General features: G+C 41.9%; 2 protein-coding genes across 3 annotated transcripts in view; both read left to right on the top strand.

Annotated features, from left to right (window-relative positions):
* LOC122541435 (zinc-binding protein A33-like) overlaps window positions 1-13,275 on the top strand; it is a 15,347-nt gene extending 2,072 nt beyond the window's left edge. For both annotated transcript variants that reach the window (XM_043678208.1, XM_043678207.1), the window contains 3 exons: window positions 1,489-1,511; window positions 2,585-2,700; window positions 12,349-13,275. In XM_043678208.1, the coding sequence (XP_043534143.1) occupies window positions 1,489-1,511; window positions 2,585-2,700; window positions 12,349-12,899 (690 nt within the window). In that variant the 3' untranslated portion in view covers window positions 12,900-13,275. The remainder of the gene's footprint in view (window positions 1-1,488; window positions 1,512-2,584; window positions 2,701-12,348) is intronic.
* A 1,626-nt stretch (window positions 13,276-14,901) lies between these two features.
* Window positions 14,902-17,785, top strand: part of LOC122541540 (nuclear factor 7, brain-like) — a 15,646-nt gene continuing 12,762 nt past the window's right edge. The window contains exon 1 of the mRNA XM_043678368.1: window positions 14,902-14,950. Within this exon, the coding sequence (XP_043534303.1) occupies window positions 14,902-14,950 (49 nt within the window). The remainder of the gene's footprint in view (window positions 14,951-17,785) is intronic.

Below are 17,785 nucleotides of genomic sequence, written 5' to 3'. Positions count from 1 at the left end.
GCTCCTTGGATGCTGCCTGACCTGCTGCGCTTTTCCAGCAACACATTTTCAGCTCTGATCTCCAGCATCTGCAGTCCTCACTTTCTCCAACTGTGTGGTTGACAAGGCATACTCGTTCAAAGACGATATGCTGAGCAGAAAAAGTTTACAAAGTTTATCCACAGCAGACACTCAGAATTTTAATGCATTTTACTGTACAAGGTGAGACCATTGTAATGTATGACCAAATTTTTAAAAATTAATTTTTCATATTATTATTTCTTGTTTGACAAGTGTACATTGGAAACTTTGGGGCTTTCTTGGCTATCTTGAAGGTCTGCTTGACATGGAATTCATGTACGGACCCTGAGTATTTGACTTGCCTAGGTTTTGCTTTCTCCTTACAGAAATTGATGTCATCCTTTGCCGTTGTATTGCCATGGATAAACAGCGATTGCTGTAACATTTTGTAAATCGGAGAAACACAGATTTATCCCAAGGCCTGTCATTTGTGAGAAGATGAAATGAATGAAAAATCAGTGATCAAATTATGTCAACGTGAAGACTTTGGTACAGGGATGAATTACTTGGAAGTTACAACATTGAAGCAGAACGAAGGACCCGATACCCAACATGAGCAAGACGAATGTAGTGTACAAAATACCATGCAAGGACTGCACTAAACACTATATAGGACAAACAGGAAGACAGCTAACAATCCGCATACATGAACATCAACTAGCCACGAAACGACACGACCAGCTATCCTTAGTAGGAAACACGCAGACAACAAGCAACATGAATTCGACTGGGACAACACTACTATCATAGGGCAAGCCAACACTACTATCATAGGGCAAGCCAGACAGAGAACAGCCAGGGAATTCCTAGAGGCATGCATTCACCCACAAACTCCATCAACAAACACATCGACCTGGACCCAATATACCAACCACTACAGCGGACAGCTGAAACTGACAACCGGAAGCGGCAGGGACAGACCACTATAAACACCGGAGGAAACATCAAAGAAGCGCTTCGCAGGAGGCTCCCAAGCACTGATGATGTCGCCTAGCCAGGGGACGAAACGTTTGCAACAAAAACTTCCAGCTCGGCGAACAGAACCGCAACAACAACTGGCAAAGTTAGGGTTCAGGCTACTTTCTTGAAATGCCTTAAGGGAGTCTGGCCTGGTCCAGACTTCCTTTGCCAATACAGTGTCTTCAAATTCCTCAGGTTTTATTATCCCCTGGGACTCCTGTTGTAATCCAGTTATAGTTGCACATCCAGAGTGTGTGGGTGTGTCTGGTACTGTGGGACTTTGAGAGTCACTGCGTCTGTGAGCAATAATACTGGTCAGTTCCGGTTTATTTTTCCCTCTCCTCAATCTTCCTTCCAAAATGTATCACTTTACACTTCCGTGTTGTGTCTGCTCATTTCAGCAGCCTGTCTGTCTCCTCCTGAAATCTGTTACTGCCATCCTCACTGTTTGTGATTCATTTCTTTCAGGAGGAAGCTTGTCAGAAGAGAAGGTAGGACATGCTCTTTACTGAAACTCTGCACAGTTTGCTCAGTAACTCAGGGATGGGTTATTATGGGGTTATTTCCTAGTTATTCTTGTCGCTTTAAGAGTTAATTTATTAAGTGACAGTAACTCTATTCATGTTCACAGGCGACTGTAATGTATGATTGAAACAGTATTAGATTTCATAAAACTGATTGACAATATTGTAATCAATGACAAGGTGCCTGTAAATAATACAACCTGGTTCACAGGCTGGAAGTGATCACTGACTGAATTTGGGCTGTTTGTGTGTTTCTGACCTTCCCCCGACCCTGAGAGGGTCACACAGCCCGTGTTTCCAGTTAACCATGACCACCCGTCTCTGTCACTCATTACCTCGTGACAGTCAAAATTTAAAGCTTTTTATGACACTAACTCACACCGTAACCTGCTTAACCACATCAACACAATGCTGTGATTATATAGTACCTTTTATGAAATGTACGGTCGCAGGTCATTTGACAGCAGTAAATGAAAGCAAAACATAACACCGAGAGATTAATATATCTGACTGGCTTTGGACATCTTATAGAAGAAAATAGCAATAGCAAGATGGAAAAATTTAGAAAAGGAATTCAAAGCTGAAAGCCTCCACAGCAGAAGGGCCAAGTTCCGCAATGGAGAAGTGACTGAAATCAGAGATGTTAAAGAGGCGGGCAGTAGAGGAGCAGGATTCTCCGAGGGTTGTGGGCCCCATCTGTTACAGAGTTTGACATGAGGCTTTGAAGTGTTTTCAATCTTTGTTCCAGTCTCCGTTTACAATGGAGCAAGGACACAGGGGAATGTCTATGATCTCCTGTGCTGAGTGATGTCTTAGTAACTAAAGTTATAAGTTTATGACTTTTCTTTGACCTGGGTTTTTCCAATCCTTGCCTTTGCATTCTCATGTTATCTTTTGTTCTGTTTTAGAAACAACTTAATATTTCACTTTTAATCGCATTTGTTCAAACACAAATGTGCTGAAATCTTGACTATTTAAGTCATTTTTGAAATATTCTAACAGAGTGGAATTTTTATTTTGCATTTGTTTAATAATTTTAGGATTAGTGATAATCATCAGGATCTCTCAATAGCAGATTTTGCGCTGCCTATTGGAAAGTTCACCGGCCCTTTACAGCTTACAGTCTGGAGACAAATGATACACACCATTCACCCAGGTAAACACGTATTAATTTTCCTGATGAAAACTCCAGTTGTGAAGGGACTAAATAAGCTCCAAGATCCGGTTTAAATACTCGCATTGCCAGTTGTCAATCCCATAGAATCTCCCTTTTCATATTTTCCTTACTCTGTGTGTATCTGGGTGAGTATTTGAAGCCGTCAGCTCTGTGTATCAGACTCGTGAAAGATCAGTCTAGCAAATGGAATAGAGAAACCGAATGTCTAAATGAGAGAAGATTGTCCCTATCTGGATATTGATTTGGATGACAGTTTACTGTATTTATCTGGAAGACACAGTGTTAATGGATGCCTAAATGTTGGGTGGAATTATTCAATTTAATGGAGAAGAGGCAGCAGAAGCAGAATTTGTGTTGGATAAAGGAGGGAGTACGGTGAACTAATTGAAGTGCCCAGTACAAAACAGAAGAGAGGTAAATATCCATAGGCTGAATATAAATTCTACAAAGTAGAGATTTCCATAAACTCTCATAAGGGAGAGCGATAAAAAAGTTAGACATGATGCAGCTGATATTTTGAGTGATCCATTGATTGAGGAGAGAACCCACTGACCACTCTATGAATTTGATCAGACGTGCCATTCATTCTGAGGGCTCTGCACCAGTTCTATATTGTGAAACTGTTTTCCACTCAGGAGAGTGGACTGAGACAAGATGCTGCTTGGTTTTATTGTCTGAGCCCTTTAAGGCACTTTGACCAATAGATTATAAGTGAATTTTCCCAGGTATCCCACAATAATGAAACAGTCAAATCACTACAGACACAAGTTGACACCAAAACAAACTGTTGCAACTATGCTAAGGAACAAGCAAAGAAAGATTTTAATGCTCTCAAAACTATTCCTAATCGTGACCCCAGAGCGTCTGTTAAATTTAATCTGGTTTGCAAAGCCATTGTTCTCTTTCTCTCTCACTCGGGAGTTCAGTTGGTCCTTGCCTCTGCCACAGTGGTCACTTCTTCTTCATTTCTAGAAGGTCTAAGATATCAACCTGCAGGTAAACCCTGTCTTATAGTTTTATGGAGCTTTCTACAGTTCTAGCCAATCAGGCAGACCCGCTTAATGGTTCAAAACATTGACAATCATTGTCAAACCATTATTGGGATGGGTTGTTAAAACTTCTTTTTTTTGTGTAGCAGGGCCTTGGGTGCCTTTCTGTCTCATTTTTGGTTGAAAGTATGCAGTCCTCTTTTATTTGATTAGAATCCCTACAGTGTGGAAAGAGACCCTCAGCCCTACAAATCCACACCAACCCTCTGAAGAGTATCCCACCCAGACGCACTGCCCTACATAACCTACACATCCCTGAACACTATGGGAAATTTAGCACCACCAATTCACGTAACCTGCACATCTTTGGATTGTGGGACAAAGTCAGAGCACCTGGAAGAAACCCACACAGGCAGAATGTGCAAACTCCACACAGACAGTTGCCTAAAGCTGGAATTGGACCAGCATCCCTTGTGATGCGAGGCAGCAGTGCTAACCACTGAGCCACCACACCATCCATTGTTGGGGATATATCTATCCAGTGTAAATGTTGACCAGATGCGTCATTTTATACCATGCTAATGTCTTTAGTAGCTGGCTGTTGTGTTTTTAATGTATCAAGTTTCTTGAGGAACTTGGCTAACCTGACCCTAACCCATCCCTTGCTGTTTGGCCAAGTTGGCAATCTATTTGTATTTTAGTAGCCAGGAGGCTGTTACATTTCCCCCTTTTTGAACGGAAAAAGCTAATGCAAATGAATTTCAAATTTAGTTGTAGAGGCAAAAACAGAAATTATGGGAAAACAACAGGTTTGGTAACATCTGTGGAGGGAAATCAGATTTAACATTTCGAGTGCAGTGGCCCTTCTTTGGAACGGTTTCTGATTTCCAGCATCTGCAGTTCTTTCAGTTTATTTTTGCCAGTTGTAGAAGGTTGGTTTTGGTTATTGTTAGGAAAAGGAGGTGCCATGTCATTGTGAAAGCTATTGCAAACCACTATACACTTGCTGAGTGATTTGGTTACATGTACAGATTGAGAGAAAATAAATCTGTCGTGACAACCCATACAAAATTCGTGAGAATCAAATACATAGACATAAAAGAAGCCTGCATTACAATATACAAAATCCAGTAACAGGAACAATAGAGGTAAGGGTAGTGATAATAACCCTGGGCTCGTGCAGAGAAAGTGCATGTGAATATGTGTATTACTGATAGTAAGCATGTCCATCTTCTGGGATATCTCTCTTTTCCAATTGGCAATCTTAACTGCCAGTACACCAAAGTAAATGCAAAGAGCTCTACAGTTAAATGTGAAAGGAGGCCAATCCACTGAAGAATGTGTATGCTTCAGCCCCAGATGCTAAAACCTCACCTTTGATGGATGTTGATTAGTTCCATTATACCTATCCGTGCAAGAATGTGAGGTTTAGTACAAAAAGTGATATCAATGACATTGCATGTTGACTCCCCATAACGGTGTTTCCTGATTGAAGTGGATACATGAAAGCGATTGACTTTCTCTTCCCCTCCCCATATGTTGTGACGTCAATCCTCAGACTCCTTGACTCGAAAGTGCAGTTTAATTCAATAATTATTTGAAAATATGCAGGGGAGGTTCACTAAGAGAAAGGGTATGGATATACAATAATATGGTCCGTTTGTTCTCATTTACTTAGAGTGGTCCCTTACAGTGTCCCTTTTCTTTCTCCAGCATATGGAAAAGTACTATTATACTCCACCCACATTCCTTTCTTTATAAAGGCTATGTTTTCAGCTTAAAAGGTCTCAATCCCACTGCATCATCAAGAATAATTGGGATTCCTAGCACCAAGCCTAGGGCCTCACCAAGACTGTTCTTGCAGCTGTTGTTAAAGCACATTTTTTTTAGATTAGATTCCCTACAGTATGGAAACAGATCATCTAGCCCAACAAGTCCACACCAACCTTCTGAAGAGTAACCCAGCTAGACCCATTTCCCTGTCACTAATGCACCTAACACTATCAGCAATTGAGCATGGCCAATTCACCTGGCCTGCACCTTATTGGACTGTGGGAGGAAACCCATACAGATGCGGAGAGAATGTGCAAACTCTACACATACAATCACCAAAGGCTGGAATCGAATCCAGCACTCTGACGCTGTGAGGCAGCAGTGCTAACCACTGAGCCACCAACATCTTGGTTAACTGCCTCAATTGGCAGCTGAAAAAATTGATCTGTCTTCTTTCCTGAACCAGATGTTTCAGCTCTTCATTGCTGATCCAGGAATTGGCTTGCCTTTGGCTAGCTTGTCTGAGGTCCTCCCTTAGTTGCTCCACCAGCCAGTTTCCATAGATGCTATGCAGAGTGCCATTTTGCTGCCTGCTGTCATCCACGATTTTACCCTGGTTGATGGTTTTTGCATGATCTTTGAGGATGGTCACTAAGTGATGGCTAGTCTGATTTTCCATCAATTGTCCTGCTGTCTCCTACTGGTAGTCCTCATTTATTACTCCAAGACTTGTCTGACATGACGAGTCAAGTTTCTGAGTTTATTATCCAAGTTAGCCAAATAAATTTATTAGCCAAATTAGCCAAGCTGTTGACAGTCCTGGCCCATATGCTGTAGCTAGATCATGAAGGAGTTTCCTTCTTTCACACTTATTAGTTATGGGCTGTGGCTTGTCTCAAATTTCCTGTTCTTCATCCCATTATTCTAGGAGTCAGGTGACAGTATCGTCACTTCAGTAGAAAAGGACTTCATTCCAGTAGCTGGATCCCTGATATATCTATTATTATCAGCAAATATTTGTGGTGTAAACTATTGAACTAAATTTTACCACTAGGGTTAATCACCAGTCTGTTATGAGGTCCTGGAATATTTGTGGGACAGGCTGGGGAAGACATTTCCACTGCCGGCCTTTGTCCCATATTTAATTTCATAATTTAGAAATTCTGCCTGGTGGGATCTTCCAGGACATCGTAGGCCTAACTTTAATTTTTTGTCCTGTCTATGTGCCAGGCACCCCACCCACCATGCACTATTTTCAGAGAGTTCCTTCAATCAGCTGTGATCCTACATTCATATAATAAAGCAAGGAACTCCCATTGGGTTTTCTGTACGCCATAAGTTGATTATTACACCTGAAATTATTTGATTTCACAGGGGAAATCCAAAGGATCCAATTGACCTACACCATGGCAACAGATGTGTTGTACCATGGTATCTTGGATACCTTCATTTCCCATTTGCCCAGGCAACATTTCTACTAAAACCAATAATGCTTAAACAATATAGAAATAAAGAGCATTGAGTAGACTTGGAGTGTTGTTACCTTGGAGTGTTTTCTCTGACACACTTCCAAACAAAGTCAAGTGTATTTCCTATAAATATCATTGTTCAATGTCTGATTTATGTTTTGTGTAACATTACTCAGTTGTCAAATTTCCATTCCACGTGCCCCTTTTCTTTCAACACATTTAATGTGTGGGTGTTGGGGTTCAGTGAATGGTAACAATTGAGGCAGGTTTACACAGTTGGTCCCATTGTTGGGACCAGTGAGACTGCATCCTCAACAGAGCTGGTTATTAGTGTATGGGAAGGGGACCTCCTCAAACCAGGCGTATTCTATAACTGGGTCTTGCAATTTGCACGTGTGGTGCTGTGTTTAGCCCCTAGGTAGGGAGATCAGTTGGGAACATTACAAGAACAGTGTTTAGTTGCAAAGGAAGTTGGCATCAACTCCTCATCCTTAATGGCATCTGAGAGTGGTATGGGGGTGATCCTGACTCTGAAGGTCCGATCTGTAGTTGAGGCCAAAGCGGGTACTGGGATTATCCAGCTCTCGATGTATATCAGACTCCATTTCCCCCAACCGAGTGTGAAAGTGATGGGAGTTATTTTGAGGAGAATAGGACTTCACTTAGTTTATGTGGTGCTATTCCATTTTGCCTGAATCCAAGACAAGTTGATATACTGAAGAGCTAACTTTATTCACAATGGAATGGGGTACCAAAAGCCTAGGGGCTAGGAAGGAATAAGGCTCATAGACTTGTAACATAACTTGTTGCCACACCTCATATCCTGATGGCTGAATGTTGCTAACGAAATAAGAATAACTCTGATTTTGTCTTGTGCTGATTTTTATTGCTGCAGCCATTTGCACAGCTCTTATGTTTTCCAGCAGCATGTGGCAATAGCTTCGTGCATTTGGACAACTGTTTTGCATTCTAGTAGATCCGAGCCTACTAGAGACTTCATTCTACTCACATGTCACGCTGTCATATGATGATGTGGAGTTAACGCCGTGGAACTTGAAACCGATTTCCTTACAATCATAAGGGCAATGGATAGTACAACATCCCACGTAGTGCTACTATGTTGTTCTGTTTTCCTAAATTATCTTTAAATGTTTGATTCATACTGGATTGGACTGGTAGGCAATGTGAAACATTTGGTTGAGTCAAAGAGCACCATGAATTCTTGCATGACTTGTCCAGTGAAGTGGTGCCTTTGGGTACTTTGGGTAAGTCCCCACATTCTAAAACATGTTGGTCAAGACCTTGGTCAGGATCATTGTTGTGTTTGTGTGTGTAGGAATGGTTCAATCCATTTGTAAAAGTATCAGCAATAATTAGAACATACTGGAATCTCTTTGGATAGGTAGGTAGGGGTCTGATGTAGTCAAGCTGAAGTTTGGTCCATGGGCCCTCTCATGGTCATGTGGATCTTAAGTTTCCCTTGTTAGCATACTGGTATGTGTTGTTCTATTAACTAATAATGTAACATGATGCTCTTTGTCAAGTTTGGGCCACTGGCGCAAATCTTCTATGCTTTCTCGGATGATATCAACCCCTTAATGTCAATGGCCATCATGATATTGATAAATTATTTGATCGTGGCCATGGAATGGCCCAACATAGCAACCAGGCAAAAACAGATTGAATTTTTATTTTCTTTTTTATATCTGCCTTGGTATTTCCCTTGGAGGATGCGATTCAAATTTGGGTCAGAACTCTGAGCTTGTTTCAGATTCTCATTGCCTGTGTGTTTGATTGCGATGGCCATGGTTTGAATTGGTTCACGGTTTGAACACTACCAGGGTTATCACTGGTTAGTCAGTTCATCTACTCTAATGTTTCTGGCTGTTCCCTATAACTCTGCCCTTGGACATGCTGCACAATGAATTCTAACAGAGGTGAATATGGGAGGAGCTTTCTCTCTACAGAGATGAAGCCCCACTTTTCCCACAGTGGGAAGAAGACTGTGAGTCTGTTACAGACCTCCATGTTGTTAGAATGGATACTTAGCAGTGGCGGGAGCTGTTCCTGATGAACTACAATTGATGAGACTGTATCAAACTTATGTACAGGGTTTGGGGTGGGGAGGTGGTGGCGGTGGTGTTAAGTTAATTCATTTATGTGGTTGCCTCGGTGATCATGAACATACAAATCACATTCTGTTTTCCTGATCCTGTTCTCAACCATGAAAAACTTCAGCGGTTATTTCAATCTCCTGTCTGCTTGTCCTCCCTTGACATTTGGGTACAATGGCCCTTTGGTGTTGCTGCTGGCTATAATTTCGCACTGGTGTGCATCACCAGAATAGGTGAGGTTGTCTGCTAAACAAGTGGGTACTCAGATGCATTTAACATTGATATCCATTCCTTCGAACATGAGGGTCCACTTGCTAAGCGGTTCTTGCTCATCATGCCATCTTTGATACTCCCCATCCAACATTAATTGGGGAGGGGTATATTCTGAGGGTGTCCAAGCTAATAATATATGAGAAGTAAAAGCTGAAATAATTGTGGATGCTGTAAGTCAGAAACAAAAACAGAAATTTCTGGAAAAGGTCAACAGGTCTGGCAGCATCTGTGAAGAGAAATCACTGGTGACCCTTCCTCAGAACAGTTTGGATGTTTCCTTTATCTCTGACGACACTTATGCAAACCATCCTTGGGACCACCACCACGCACCCCCCCCCCCCCCCCCCCCCCCTCCCCCCTTTCATATCCAGTACCAACTAGGACCATTGACCTCGTTTATTCCAGGGTACCACTGCCGGTACTCTGTGGATCTGGCAGAGCTGATTTTATGCTGATTTTACAGGATTAGGCATGTAAGGATTGACCTGGTTTATTCCTCTCTGTCTAACCCATTGAATATCCCTTCCTGGTAAATCTCATCTAAGAAGGAGTACGGATCAGAAGTAACATGAAGACCATGACCTTTTTACTGATGTCAGCCAATTGAGTGGCAGACAAGGCAGTTGTTTACGTAATCTGGTTTTGATGCTTCTGTGCTGGGTGACCAGGAGGGTCGATGGGCTCTGGGGCAGAGGAGGTGACAGAAGTAACTGTAGACTCAGGGAAAGGTGGTGGGGTCCCCACATATGATCCTTTTTGATGGATGTATATTGGACATGTATTGATTCCAGCAGTCCAAAGATGCGCAGATTAGTTGGATTGGCCATGCTAAGTTGTCCATAGTGTCCAGGGGTGTGTAGGTTAAGTGAGTTAGCCATGGGAAATACAGGGTGTCAGGGATGGGGGGATGTTGAGCCTGTGTGGGATGCTCTTCAGGGGTTCGGTGTGGACTCGATGGGCAGAGTGGCCTGCTTTCACACTGCAGGGGTTCTGTGATTCTGTGGACATTTACGAACAGATGTTACAATTTGGAATCACAGCTAAATTCCACTAACAATCTGGTAATTTCCAAGGTGAGTTATGAGACTCAAATTGCTTACTTGAGGAGACTTATTTTGGTTGCTACATGCAATATAGCTGAAATAATTGTTTTGGTATTTGACTATCTGTGAGATTTCTTAATAAGCAGCTGAATTAAAGGTACTTTGTTATAATTTTCCCACAACATCGGTATAACAGGGCAGAAGGAGAGCAAAGGAGCAAGGAGCAGCAGTGAGAAGAATAAACTCACCTCCTAGTCACAGAGAAATCATCACAAAGGAGATTCTGGGGGAAAAGAATGCCTGCTCTTTAACCGCTGGCTATGAGCCCACAGCATGGCCCAAAGAATTTTGAACCAGTGATAGATGTTTGAGGACTAGACACTGTTGGAAGATAGGGATTGAGTGAACTATTTTGCCGTTATTGAGGTTTAGGCATTTTGGGGAGGACAACCAGATAACAAATACATTATATTACTTTTGATGGGGTTTCCAGTGGTGTTATTAAGACACAAGGATACAAAAGAACAAACAACTTGGAGCAGTGGTAGGTTATTCAGTCCCTTTTCTGTCATTTGACAAGATCATGATGGTCAGATTGTAATCATAACAACTTCTTCCCCTCCTCATGACCAGGGAAAACAGCCCAACCTATTCAGCCTCTCCCTGTAGCTCAAATCCTCCAACCCTGGCAATATCCTTGTAAATATTTTCTGATTCTATGAAGATATTCTTGTTCCTGTACTCAAACCATCTTGCACTGATAGTCATCATATTATTTGCCTTCCTAACTGCTCTTGAAATCTGCAAGCTTACTTTCAGTGACCAGTGCTCAAGGACATTCATGTTCCTTTATATATCACCATTTGAATAATACTTTGACTTTCTGTTTCTCCTACTGAAGTGGATAGCAACGCACACTACCACTTTATATTGCAGCTACCACACATTTGCAAATTCACTCAACTTGTCTATGTCCACTTGAAAAGGGTCCTTAACCGGGACCACGGATCCCATTACAGTGACCCTGACGGATGTCAAGCAGCACCTGGAGGAGCAGTGGAGGGTAACTCTATTGCAGTAAAATCGTGCATTATATTCAACGTTTCAAGATGCCACTGGATTGCATCAAATTTTAACAGATGAGAAACACTGTATCTTTATTTCATTGTATTTTTAAAAGCGTGTTATTATACATCTAAATCTTATTGATCCTGTCCCTATCTACAATCCCCTCCCCCTTACTCTAACCTCCTCTGCCTCACAATCCTCCACCTAGATAGTACTCTCACTCACTGTACTCTCTCCCACTATCCCATTCGATCCTGCATAATTTCCTCCCCTCTCCAACTATGCCCCCAGCACAATCGTCTCTCCCACTCTCCACTGCCATCTCCCTCGATAACTGGCCTGCTCCATCCCCATCCATCCCAATTCTCCTCCTCACAATTCCACCCTGCATGCACAGTTCTCTCTCTCAGAATGCCCCAAATTATCCTCTCCATAGTTTCCTCACCCACTCTCGTATCTCCTACCCCGATCATCTTGTCTGTTGTCACCTCTGCTCCCCTACCCATTACAATCTCTTTTCTTTCTTCACTATCAGCCCCTCAATGCCCTTCCCCACTGCCCCTTCACTCCCAACCCATTTCCCTTCCGCATTATCCTCTGTACCACAATCCATTACCCTGACTGCCCAGGACCCCTCCTCCTCTATTCTACCACACTACTTCCCGTAAGTCCCCTAATTTCCACAAAAATCCCTCGCATTTACCCTCTCCACAATCCCCTCCCCTTCGCCCCTTTTCTCCTCATCAATTCCAGCCCCTCAATCAAACCCTCCTCAATGTTTTTACCCAACAATCTAAAAGCCTCTCTCTCTTTCACACACACGTATTCGCTCATTTTAATACTCCACTCACCTTCTTCTCTCTAAACCACTAATAGTGTTATTTGATCTCTACCCCAGCTCCAGCCTCTCTGACTCTGGATCCGAACACAGCGAATCCCTGGCTCATCCTGTCTGAGGACCGGACCAGTGTGAGACTCGGAGACAAACGGCAGCCGCTCCCTGACTCACCAGAGAGGTTTAATTCCCGGCTCTGTGTCCTGGGATCAGAGGGATTCACATCAGGGAGACATTACTGGGAGGTGGAGGTGGGGGAGAAGAGTCGATGGGGTCTGGGAGTGGCCCGAGAGTCTGTGAAGAGGAAAGGGGGAATCGAACTAGAACCGGAGACCGGATTTTGCATTGTGTGGTTGACATCAGTAAATTATTATCTTGCTGCCACGTCCCCTGCGTGGACCCCCCTCTCCCCGAGTGTGAATCCCCGGAAGATCGGGGTTTTCCTGGACTATGAAGATGGACAGGTGTCATTTTACAATGCGGACACCATGTCCCATTTCCACACTTTCACCCACACTTTCACTGAGAGGATCTTTCCATTCTTCTGTCCGGGATGGAATATTGGCGGGAAAAACTCCACCCCTCTGACAATCTGCGGGATTAAAGGACACTGACAGATCCATCCCATAATTTCACCCAGTCCCCCTGCCTCCTGCCAGCTGTAAACTGATGGGGGTCGGTCTCAGTCTGAGGGAAAGAAGGAGGGGGAGAGAGAAACAAATAGAAATTCAATTGTAGATAGGGACTGACTGGGTAGAGTGAGCTGTGAAGGAAAATAATATAAATTTGTGAGGGATTGAAACTTGTGTGTTTTTGCAGACTTCTCGTTGAAATGGATTATTTAAATATCTATAATGGGATGAGACTGTTGCAACAACTGAATTGATAAACTGTTCACAGTGAATGTGATGTGTGAACTGATCATTTGTGTACATCATTAGCAAATAATGTTTAACCACACAAACAGTTCAGATAAAGTACATAAGAATATTAGTGGAATCAGAATTATCATTCATCTCTGGTTTACTGTCTGTCACGTCACTCTCTACATATGTGAAATTGTCTTTAAATTACAATGTGTTATTGAAATTAGTTTTAAGACACACTGTACAAGAACAACTCCAATGCAACATTTTAAATTATTTGCCATGACTTGGAGGTGCCGGTGTTGGCCTGGGGCTGACAAAGTTAACAATTACACAACACCAGGTTATATTCCAATGGGTTTTTTTGGAAGCACTAGCTTTCGGAGCACCGCTCCTTCATCAGGTGGTTGTACGATAACCTGGCGTTATGTGATTTTTAAATTTAAAATTATTTGGTGGTGCATGATCACGAATTCATGTGAAAAGGGATTCTTCAATAAAAATAAAGACCTAGGGCAAGGAAGGCTTTGGTCATCAAATCCCCATTCACATCTTAATTAAATCAAGAGTCATAAACTCAACACATTTTTGTTTTATTTCTTATTACTCCACACTTTGTACTTGTATACCATTCATTCCAAATTCATCTGAATAATGTAAGAGAGTGTAGGACAGATTAAGTGGAATGATGGTTGCCTCGAAATATTGCTACAATTCACTCTGATACAGCAGCCAGTACCACCTTGGGTGGGTAGAGGTAACACCCTCCTGTATCAAGTGGAAAGCAACATAAGATCCTAAAATCAAAATGAACAGAACATTATCAATAGGTCCTTTGTGGCTGCAGTGGTGCATTGATTGAGGTACACTGTCAGTACCTTTCCCTACACTTTGCCCCATCTCTATGACTACTACTCACACACCATTCTAGAATATTCTTTCTATTGAAGTGTTCACCTAAAGTTGTTGCTCAATTCTTCCCTCCCCAAACTGAGAGGATTTGCACTTTAGATTGCTCCCCCCCCCCCCCCCACCAACTTCTCCTAAATCTCACTCTTTCTTTTTCTATATTAAAAATCACACAACACCAGGTTATAGTCCAACAGATTTAATTGGAAGCACACTAGCTTTCAGAGCGATGCTCCTTCATCAGGTGATAGTGAAGAGCTCAATCCTAACACAGTATTTATAGCAAAAATTTACAGTGTGATGTAATTGAAATTATACATTGAAAAATTGATTGTATAATTTCAGTTACAACGCACTGTAAACTTTTGCTATAAATTTGTGTTAGGGTTGAGCCCTTCCACTATCACCTGATGAAGGAGCATCGCTCCGAAAGCTAGTGCTTCCAATTAAACCTGTTGGACTATAACCTGATATTGTGTGATTTTTAACTTTGTACATCCCAGTCCAACACCGGCATCTCCAAATCATTTCTTTTTCTACATTACATCTTAACCTTCTGTTGGTGATTGCTCCACTGCTGGATACAGTCTCTCCTTCGTTACTCTATCAAAACTCATCATGCTTTGCAAATTAACCACATTAAACCACCAATGAACTGTAGAGGCCCTGAATATAATCTTCAAAAAGCCATCAGACACTGGGTAGTACCAGTGGGCCAGAGGAGGCGGAATGAAGGGTGAGGAGGGGGAATAGGGCTAGCGAGAGGAATTAAGGAGAAGAAGTTATGACTGGTTGAGAAAAATGCAAGGTGGGGTAAGGAGTATTGGAATAATGAGGAGTGATGTGGGGAGGAGGGAAGAAGGGAATTGAGCCAAAGGAGGAAGATGAGGGTAAGGATTAGAAAGTCTATAGCCTTAAAACTTGTCCCTAAACATTTAGACTAAAATATAATGCTGAATTGTAGAGCACATTTGCTGCACACTAGAAAATTGACAGGTAGGGAAGGTCAGGCCACGACAAAAAAAGGGGTAACCCAAGTTATGTGGAAGAGAAAGACACCAAGTGATAACAGGATGCTCTAAGGCAATTAAGAACATTTGCCTTAACATCAGTGAATCTGTATAAACAGGACACCGACTGATAACATTCACGGCTGTTCCCTTGTTAAATCAATGACGGTGTTTGATTCTGACCTCAAAACGAAACTCAGTATCATCAAAAGCCTTGTAATTTACAGTCAGGTCCTATCAATTATAATGGATTCTTATTAACCTTACAAGCTGGGAAGAAGGAAATAGAGAGAGAGAGAGAGAAGAGAGAGAGACTAAAGAGAAAGTAGAGAGAGAGAGAGACCATTTTAGTGCTGGGACTGCCGAAGCAAGTAGAAAATTAACTCTTTGTGCTTACTTGCTATGGATTGAACTTAATTGCATTTTGACACTTGATGATGATGATGATGAGTAACCATTACTGGTTATGAAATGCAAACTCTGTAAAAAGTAATATTGATGAAGCTTTAACGTACTTGTTGTTTTTGCATACCATGACTGCCCCACTGTCAATTCTAACTAATCAGATCTTATGTCTTATCTGAATTTGAATCACAACTCTGAAAAGAAAGCAAATTTAATTCGAGGCTAATGAATCAGTTTAAATGCAACCTTACGGTAACGTCTCAGCCTCAGGTACAGAATGATTCTGTGCTTAAGATAAAAAGCAGGAGTCTGCTCCTAGACTAAAAAGTATTCTAAACCTATCACTGAAGAGATTCTGGCACAATGTGTCATTTTAAGGTCAAAAATTTGCCCACGTTGATAAGAAGCCATTTTGTAAAACAATTGCATCTGACATGTGAGTTGTGCAAGGTTACCTTATGATATCTCCCATTTAATTCAGACTGGTACCTCTTTCTGATAGGAACTTATCTTATCTCGCCAGTAGATGCTTAACTCGGCTGGATTTGTTTTTCCCTCCTGATGAATGGCTATGGGCCTGTAGCAGTGATCAGTCAAGTGCACACTGACTTGTCAATTAACTTCTCTCTCTTATGAATTATTGTCCTTCACTGTTTTCTGTCTAATTACGAACATGCAGTGTTTTTGTAAACTTTTTGTGTAAATGGAGCCAGTTTGTGACAGTAAGACAGAGTAGCGTGCGAGGGCTCTTAAAGGAAGAGCAGTATCCTACTCTCCTGGGTTATTAGGACTAATTAGTTTAGCTTATGGTATCAGTGTTATGTTATAACAGTGATGCTATTGGTAAATAAAGGAGATGACTAAAATTAAACTAAATTGTCTGGAAGAGGATTTTTTATTCCAAACTACCAAAGAGTACGATCTCGGGGACAAACCAAAAGAGACTTACGGGTTGAGTCCACAAGGGATTTCCTAGGCCAACTCAAATCTGTACTTTAACAAGGAGGAGGGGGTAATAGATTTACAAGGACATGAGAAATATAGGCATGAAGAGGAGAATAGAGTGAGATGGGGAAAATGGGTATCTGGAAGGTCTGGAGTGAGGAGTAAGTTGGAGGATGAGAAGATTGTTGGTGAGTAAGGTGGATAGTTTATTTGAGGAAGTGAACAGAAATTTGATAATGGACAGAATGGATAGAGTTTAGGGGGAGGGATTGTGGAATCAGGGTGAGTATGATGGTGACAAAGAACAGGTGGAGGAGGAGAGGCTGGTGTCAGGAAGAGGAGGATGTGTTAAGGAGAGTTTTGAGGATGGGTGTAAGGAGGATCTAAGGCAATGGTAATTAAGAATGAGGAAGACTTCACCCAAGAAGAAAAAACTCAACACCGCCTTCTCAAGAGTGTCTAGGGACAGACAATAAATGCTGGCCCACCCAGCTGATGAAGTTTGAGAACCACAAAAGAAAAAAAATTCTCTTGCTTATGATGGTGTATTGGGAACTCAAAGGTTAAAAGATCCCCTATTAATGTGACTTACTGCAGGTTCGATTGCGTGTCTGTCTTCTGACAGAGTGAGACTGGAAATCACAGTGAGGATCTGACTGCTGTCTCCTAACTGTCAAAATGCTCTGGAGCTATACATGTGCCAGGCAAAGGTGCTTGTTCTCCCTGGACAAAACTGATAGCCTTGGTTATTGATCTTATTAACTGCCTTCTGTCCCTATTAACGTACCTCCTTACCTGTTAACAAGGGCATGTGAAGACCAACAATAGGAACAAAACAGAAATCCTATTATCTAAGACCCTTACCCATTAACATACAATTGTTATAATACAATAACCAGTTCTTGTAAACCATTCACTATTTGTCACAGAAAGTCAGCAATTACCGGGCATTGTAACATTGTGAAATATCTGTCTTGAACAATATAATGGTAATCAGCCATGTGACTTTAAGACTTCTGTATTAGTCACATCCAAATAAGATATAAAATACACTGCTTGCATGTAAACATAGAAACATAGAGATGTACAGCATGGAAACAGACCCTTCGCTCCAACCGTCCATGCCGACCAGATATCCCAACCCAATCTAGTCCCACCTGCCAGCACCCGGCCCATATTCCTCCAAACCCTTCCTATTCATATACCCATCCAAATGCCTCTTAAATGTTGCAATTGTACCAGCCTCCACCACATCCTCTGGCAGCTCATTCCATACACATACCACCCTCTGCGTGAAAACGTTGCCCCTTAGGTCTCTTTTATATATTTCCCCTCTCACCCTAAACCTATGCCCTCTAGTTCTGG

The sequence above is a fragment of the Chiloscyllium plagiosum genome, chromosome 37 (genome assembly GCF_004010195.1).
Source record: "Chiloscyllium plagiosum isolate BGI_BamShark_2017 chromosome 37, ASM401019v2, whole genome shotgun sequence".
NCBI lineage: Eukaryota > Metazoa > Chordata > Chondrichthyes > Orectolobiformes > Hemiscylliidae > Chiloscyllium > Chiloscyllium plagiosum.
This window is presented reverse-complemented; position numbering and strand designations above follow the sequence as displayed.